General features: G+C 38.1%; 1 protein-coding gene across 1 annotated transcript; it reads right to left on the bottom strand.

The window, feature by feature from the left end:
- Positions 1-203: 203 nt before the first annotated feature.
- On the bottom strand, positions 204-4,244 carry LOC141393767 (uncharacterized). Its single transcript, XM_073967258.1, has one exon. It carries the CDS (start codon positions 4,242-4,244, stop codon positions 204-206), a length of 4,041 nt encoding a protein of 1,346 aa, XP_073823359.1.
- Positions 4,245-8,705: the final 4,461 nt, after the last annotated feature.

Genomic DNA, 8,705 nt, shown 5'->3' with positions numbered 1-8,705 from the left:
TCGTGTCCCAGACAACCCGCACAATGTTGGTAAATGGACACCATCTTCATCCTCTCAGCGTATTCCATGCTCAAAAATTTTTTACAAAACCGAAGCGGATGATCGTTGAGGCAAACGCGACAAACAATACGTTTCTTGCTCACACGATTTTCGGCATTGTACTTTTTAGCTTTAACCATGATTCTAAAACAAACAAAATATCTTTAGTTAGAGGGTAGCACGACCAATTTAACCACTGGTCTGACAATTAGACCGCGTTCGGTCTTGACCTCTGCAACCCGCACCAGCTGATCGGCGCCTGGCAATACGCTAGTGACACGACCTAATCTCCATTCATTAGGTGGAATGTTATCTTCTTTGATAACCACCATGTCATTAACTTTAACATTTTCGTCTGGATTTTTCCATTTGTTCCGTTTTGTGAGCTCCTTTAAATATTCATTCTTCCAACGTATACATAAGCGTTGATTCAAAGCTTTAACCCTTTGCCAACGATTTATAATTGACTCCGGTGCCTCGTAGATTTCGGGTTCCGGCGGCGACAAAATAGGCCCACCCACCAAGAAATGTCCCGGAGTTAGGACGTCAAGGGAAGATATGTCATCTGATAAAGGACAAAGAGGTCTTGAATTCAAACATGCCTCTACCCGAGCCAAAAGCGTGGAAAACTCTTCGAAAGTATACTTCAGATTTGCTGCTATTCTTCTGAAGTGGTGCTTAAACGATTTCACACCAGCCTCCCATAAGCCACCCATATGTGGTGCGCCGGCTGGATTAAAATTCCAATTTAGACCTCTGGTGGAATAAGTCTTCAGAAGTTCAGGACCAACTGAATGAATAAATGTTAAAAATTCCGTTCTCAAAGCCTTTGATGCACCTGTGAAATTCGTTCCGTTGTCCGAATACATTTCCTTTGGACAACCACGACGAGAAACAAAGCGGGAAAAAGCAGCCAAGAAAGTAGTTGACGATAAGTCGCTTACCGCTTCCAAATGAATGGCACGTGTGGCAAAACACACAAAAAGGCATACATACCCTTTGGTAATCAAACACGCTCGACCTGTATAATTCTTGATATCATAGGGGCCCGCAAAATCAACCCCAGTTCGAGTAAAAGGTCTGTCCAATATAGTTCTAGAAAGCGGCAATGAGGCCATCAATTGACTTCGAGTCTGTTTGGCCATTATGGTACAAATTCGGCACCGACCAATAGACCATCGAATTAAATTCTTTGCTCTGGGTATCCAAAATTCTGTTCTTAGAACCCGCAGCATCAGTTGATTACTGCCATGCAAAGTCACCTGATGAATGAAATTAATAAGCAGCCGTGACATTTTGCAATTATAGGGCAAAATCAGTGGATGCCTTTCGCTAAGAGCTAACTCTGTAGCATTTGACAGCCGGCCACCAACGCGCATTAAACCCTTCGAGTCAATAAATGGATGTAGACTAAGCAAATTACTTTTCGAAGAAAGTTCTTTGCCATTCAATAAGCAATGATACTCATCAATGTAGTAAACCTTTTGAGCAATAATTACTAAACGTTCCTTTGTCCTTTGAAGCTCTTCGGAACCAATCAATTTATTGGAAAAACTTTTTTGTCCCTTGAGACGGTCAACGAAGCGGAACACATATGACATAAGACGCAAAGCTTTCGCATACGATGAAAATTCGCCCAAGACATCATCATAATCTTTGATAAAAGTAGAGAATACTTTAACTTTTCTCCCTTCTTCCTGCGTATCAAAATCAACAATGTCCTTTTCCCACTGACTACTCGAATCTTTAAGCCATGAGGGTCCAGACCACCAGAGCGGCTCATCAACAAGATTTTGAGGTCGAATACCTCTACTGATCAGGTCTGCAGGATTAAATTCTGATCTAACATGCCTCCAATTGTGTTTTCCAACCTTATCAACAATTTTCGACACTCTATTAGCAACAAAGGTGTTCCACGAACTTGGTGGTTTTTGTAGCCACGCGAGGACGATCATGGAATCAGACCAACAATAAAATTTTGTGTTCTTCTCATCAAGACACAAATCGGTTCTTATAGATCCCATTAAATCTGACAGTAAAAGAGCTCCGCATAACTCCAATCTGGGCAACGAAACAACTTTCATAGGAGCCACTCTTGACTTTGCCAACAACAAATGAGTTTGCACTGAACCATCATCAGATGCTACCCGTACATAAACGCAAGCCCCATAAGCTTTCTCAGAAGCATCTGAGAACCCATGAATTTCAACTTGGGCGCTCGGCCGAAAACCAACCCATCTAGGGATTTTAATATTATTTAGTGAAACATAGTCGGCAACGAATTGTTGCCACTTATGACATATTTTCTCGGGCATTATGTCATCCCATCCAATCCCTTCACTCCAAATCTCTTGCATTAACATTTTAGCAACGACGATCACAGGGCCTAACCAACCTGCGGGATCAAACAAACTGGCAATGATGGACAAAACTTCCCTCTTCGTAAAATTCGACTTCATTTGGATGGGCTTGACCGAAAAATAGAAAAAATCATTCTTGGCATTCCATCTAATGCCTAAGGTTTTGGCGTTACTTTCATCCTCAATCTCAAGAAACTTTTCCGACAGAAGATGATCTGGTGGTAACCCTTGCAAAATTTTTTCTTCGTTAGAGGTCCACTTCCTCATAGAAAAACCAGCCGAAGACAGAGCGCAAACCAATTGATCCCTAGCTTCTATTGCTAATGCTAATTCATGAGCGCCTGCTAGGGCATCATCCACGTACATCATTCTGCGCAAAATTTTCGCCGCTAAAGGCAAGTCCTTTTCAACATCTGACGCCAACTGGAGCAAAGTCCTAATGGCCAAAAAAGGTGCACAATTTACACCAAATGTGACTGTCTTCAATTCAAAACTTTTTAAGGAAGCTTTAGGGTCCTTACGAAACACCAATCTTTGGAACCTTGTGTGATCCTCATTCAACCAAATCTGGCGATACATTTTTTCAACATCACCATTGAAAACATAACGATAAAAACGCCAACGAATTATCAACAACATCAAGTCGTTTTGCAAAATCGGACCAGGATATAGAGTATCATTCAAACTCAAACCTGTAGTGGACTTACTGGAGGCATTAAAAACCACTCTAACCTTGGTTGAAGAACTTTCAGGTTTAATGACAGCGTGATGGGGCAGATAAAAACACCTGAAGTCTTCCTCATCTTGTACCACTTCTGTCATATGACCCAATGTCTCATATTCCTCCAATACTGAATCATATACCGACTTAAATTCAGGTTTCTTAGACAAGGATGCTTCATTTCGCAAAAATTGTCTACAAGCTCTAGTTCTTGACAGGCCTAGACCCTTTCCATCCTCATACTGAGGCTTAAAAGGCAACGAAACCACATAACGACCATCAGATAATCTTTTCTTGGTCTTTTGATAAACTTCCTCACAATATACTTCTTCAGGACTGTATTCTGAAATTTTCGGTGGTTCCTCTAACTTCCAAAATTTTTCTAACAATTTGTCCATTTCGACTGCCGTACAAAAAGAGACACTGGTCGTAAATGACCCTGAGTTCGGGCTAGCAATCGGACCTGTGAGAACCCAACCGAAAATAGTTTCTTGTGCCAAAAGAGAACCCAGCACATTCCGTTGCACACCACCCAACAATATCTGTGGATAAATATCTCCACCTAGCAAAATGTCAACTTGGTCACTCTTAGCAAATTTGGGATCAGCTAAAGGCGCAATGCCCAACGAATAAATATCTGGAATGTCCAAAGTGTAACTAGGCAACTTTCCAGTTAATCTTGGCAAAACCAAACTAGAAACTTGGACTTCAAAACTATCGCTATGAGGCGATTTCAACCAAAACGTACATTGTTTCTCAGTAGATCCCGCTAAAGCATCATTGAGGCCTGATATTCGTGCGTTGACTTTCTTAATTGGAAGGTTAAGTCGTCGCTGAAGCTTCTCAGAAATAAATGTTGCCTGAGATCCCGAATCAATCAAAGCTCTGGCAGCAAAAATTACACCATTGACGTCAATTTGAACAATGGCTGTTCCCAATAAAACCTGTTTTCGAGTAGCAACAAAACAATTTTGAACTCTGGACTCAGTATTAGTTACTGTCTGTGCAGCCTGTCGGCTAGTACTAGGATGATCACCAGAATCGATAATCACATCAGAACCACTCTGTTTAGAGTCTCTATGCAAAAGAGTGTGGTGCTTTAAACTACATTTTGAACAACTCATCCTTTTTGTGCATTGGTTCAACTTATGGTTGCTACTGAAACAGTTTATGCAGAGATTATTCCTCTTTACTGCAACAAATCTTTGCTCTTGCGTCATTTTCAAAAACTTCGGACACGATTTCAACCAATGATCTTGTGAACAAACAAAACAGACATTTTTGTTTATATTTGCCTGGTATGTCTTTACTTTCTTGCTTGAACGAGAAGTATCATGATCCCTTTTTCCTCCAGTAGACTTAAAATCCTGGGAATGCGTTAAGTCATACACTGTCTCTAATGATTGAAATCTGGCTGTCAAAAACTCATCAAGATCAGACCACTTAGAAACTTCTGTTTTCTTACTCACCGTCTGCTCCCAAAGCGATAAAGTATTTGTGGGTAGTTTGGTCGAGCATAAAAACACAAAAATTGGATCCCAACTATCTATGTTAATTTGATGCAACTTCAGGGCCGTGATACAATTGTTAACATCCCTTTGGAGTCGCTTAATCTTTCCAGCGGATTCATTTTTGACAGACCCTAGATTAAAAAGAATCTTCAATTGGCTGTTCACTAAGATTCGCTTGTTCTCATATCTATCTTTTAGATTGGACCATGCGTTTGCAAACCCATCGTTTGTCAGAGGTGATTTTTTAACAATCTCCAAAGCCTCACCTTGAGTACTTTGGCGTAAATAAAATAATTTTTCCACCGGCGTAATAGATTTACACTCAATATATACCGCGGTGAACATGTCTCTAAAAGACGGCCACGACAAATAATCACCATGAAAAATTTCCGTCGTACACGGAGGCAAACGCAAACGATGATCGGCAACATTATTCTCTGAGAACCGTTTTCTTTGGCTTGGGCTAGTCATTGTGGACGACAAAGTCGAATTGTCCATAAAGGTTTGGGATAATTCACCCATTTGCGCAGAACAACTCATATAAGCTTCTCTACACTGCCTATAGAGAATTGCTACTTCGTCCTTGGACCCACTACACTCAATACATACATGTTCATATGTAGAATTAATTCTAGCCCATAGCCTTTTCAATTCAGCCTTGCGAGGCTCAACATCAAACAACGTGACACTACTCTTTGTAGCATTAAAATCTGTCTCAAATTCTAACAGCAACCCCGCAAGTGCTTTAAATTTCAATAAAACTTTCGACTCTGCCATAATTTCCAAAAAAAATCACAAACTTTCAATATAAATTTAAGAAACTGCCTTTGAATTTTATAAAAACCACAACAACTTCACTTAATTTTGTGCAGAAAATAAATCACTCGCAGCAAAATATCTTAACGGTGTCAACAAACCGCTTAAAACAGGAAATAACCACAAAAAATATCCTTTTTTAAATAATCTAACACCAATAATCTGTTATTGTTAAGTGAAGGACGACTCACCTTGTTATTACAAGTCTCCTTGTACCATAAACTGCACCTGTCACTGGCAATAAGCGATGGGCAACAACAACCCATAAAATTTTTAAGAGAAACACAAAAAAATATTGCTATTGCAATTAAAAGAAAATAAAGCACAAACGAAATTGTCCTTTATAGTTAGGTAGCAGTCACGCACTTTTTATAATGTCGATAAAATATTTGGCCACAATTTATTAGAAACAGATATTGACAAATGTCCGTCCGTCTGTTTCGATTCCAAATATTCGTTTATTTCTTAACAACAACACTGGCGATCACTGGCACAATTATTTATATATGTATGTATTCATAAATTATTTTTATATTTTTTCCTTAATTTAGCCTTTTCACTTTTTAAGAAATATTTTAATTTATTAAAATAATAAAAATGATCTTGCAAATAAAAAAGGAAAATGAAAAAACCAAAACAAACAACTAAATAACTAACAAGAAGAAGACCAACGAGTAATCCACTGTTAGTTGTTAGTGTTTTCTGCCAATACGGCGATCAGCTGTGACGGCGTTGCCAGATCAACACCTTTTGGTCAAAAACTGGGGTAATTAAATATTTTTTGGGAATTTTCCAAATAATTTTTATTTGCAAAAAATGTTAATTTTATGCACAAATTAGATAAATTATATCAAAAAATTGACAGTATTACCTGATTTTCGCCAATATCCAACAAAAGGAAAAAAAATGATCCTCGTACTCACGATCCGGCTCGAAGGACTATGTTTTGTTTCAAACTGTTTTGGGTAAAATCCCAACAACAACAAAAAAGAAAATCACCGGCGGAGCACAACTGGAGCCAACGAAAGCTAAAATCAGGCAATTTTTAAAGAAATAAAAAAACACTTTTATTTCCGCACTTGCGATTTCAAAGCAAACACTTTTTTATTTAAATTAAAACAAACGAAAAATTTCGATTTCGATTTAATTTACAAATATTCCGTTCAACAAAAAGACAACGAGTGATTATTTAATCCAAAAAATGCTTAAATTCGCTAAATCTAAACTAGCGAGTGCGCCATTTCAGCAACCATATGAAAAAATGTCCCAAGCTTCGCACAGAGTGGCCAGATCCATCCATGATGTGATGGTTTCACATAACTAACAGGGAGTCCCAAACTTTGACCCTTCACGAACGTGAACACAGCTTATACCTTTATTCTTGGAAGACATATTCCGGCTAAGTAAGCTATACTTGGAAAACAAAATTTTGACCTTTCTATTGATGCCAATTGTGTTGGTGTACATTATAAGATAACAGAGTTACAGCCTTATATATCAAATTATTTGTTTGTAGTGTAATAATACACACGCTAGAGGTCGCAATTATAACTCAATAGTCACGAAATTTGCACGACGTAAGACTTTAGGTCGAAGAAGATGCATACAATTTTGGATGATGATCTGATATTACTTAGCGGATGAAATGGACCATTACTTTTATATGAACAATATAAACATTTTATATTATATTATTTTAATTTCTGGAGGGCATATACCGCCAAAGTAGCCTACATATGAAAAAAACGACTGACCTTTCCACTGATACAAATTGCAATAATGAGTTTTGTAGATAACGGGGCTACTGCCTAATATAAAGTGGGTTTTCTGTAGAGAACCACATTTTCCTCCCATGCTATAATTGTCTCTATCATGACAGAGAAATTCCCAGTTTGTGTATTATTTCGAATTACGTGCAGCCCAAGCGTATTAATTGTCCAATTGGATTTTTGATGCATATCGCACCTGTTCAACAGAAGGGTAGTAACTAAAAATTTTAAATTTTTTGTAGAAAAGTTGTTCATGGCTGAAATACTCAGGAAATGTCGTCGGAAACGGTGGGAAAATACCCCTCAGTAATGTTGGCGATATTTTCTGAGTATTTCAGTCATGTAAAACTTCTCTACAAGTGGTGGCTTAGGTCACGCCGTTCGGACTCGGCGATAAACTGTAGGTCCCCATATCAGGAAATATGAATCGGGGTGTACTCATTGATATGAGAGAAATGTCCTTTGTCCCTTATGGGATGTTTGTGGAACAATTATTATGTTATTATTTAAGCTTGATGTGATAAGGTGGCAGAATCCACAAAGTTATTTCTTACAATAAGTTTATTCGTTCCATAAATGAATTTAGATTTGCTCAAAGCTAATTTCCAGGGGTAGTGGTGTAGGGTATCACATGGTCGGCCCCGTCCGACTATAGCCTTTGCATACTTGTTTCTTATATGTTTTCCATTATAATATCATTGTTAAACAAGTAAGAAAAGTTTATAGTCGGACGGAGCCGACCATGGGATACCCTATACCACTATCCTGGACAATCGCCTTCCACGGAACTTCTTTTCAATGATTGTGAAAATTTAATTATCAAATATCAGATATGTAATGTATAATATTTATGACCAAAACCAAAAAGTTATCTAGCATGACAAAGACATTTGTGTAGCAGGAAAGGAAAATTTAGTTCACACAAACTAAAATGTAATGAAACCCACTTATGTAGTACTACTACTTCCGTTGTTTAACCGCTACGTTATTGAAATTTTTACCAATTTCACACAAAAGTTTCAGTCCATTTAACCCGCTAAGTATTATCTGATCTTCACGTTTAAAGTTTTGCGGGTTATTATTGAGGCCTATAGAGCCGCTAGAAAATTGGATAAATATTATGTTTTTGGTCCATTTCACCCGCTAAATATTTCACAATCATCACCAATAAGAATAGGGATCTATTCTGATCTGAACCCGACCTCCATACAAAATTTCGTGACGATCGGTCCATAATTGCGGCCTGGAGCGTGTTTACAATTTATAATGGACAGACGGACGAACGGACGGACACACATCTCAAAATCGCTTTATCTCGTCGAGATATGAAGATTGGTATACCACATTGGGGGTCTCCGACGAATATTTTGCGATGTTACATGAATTTTTACCAAAACAAACTTATAATACCCTTTTCCACATTGTGGTATAGGGTATAAAAAGCTATTTGAATATAATCTTAAATACCGGAAAATTCTACATGCGTCCA

The sequence above is a fragment of the Musca autumnalis genome, unplaced genomic scaffold, assembly GCF_047663935.1.
Source record: "Musca autumnalis isolate F117 unplaced genomic scaffold, ASM4766393v1 scaffold_1, whole genome shotgun sequence".
Classification (NCBI taxonomy): Eukaryota; Metazoa; Arthropoda; class Insecta; order Diptera; family Muscidae; genus Musca; species Musca autumnalis.
This window is presented reverse-complemented; position numbering and strand designations above follow the sequence as displayed.

Coding starts and splice junctions, on each gene's coding strand:
- LOC141393767 (XM_073967258.1), bottom strand. CDS start 4,244: ATGAGTTGTTCAAAATGTAGTTTAAAGCACCACACTCTTTTGCATAGA.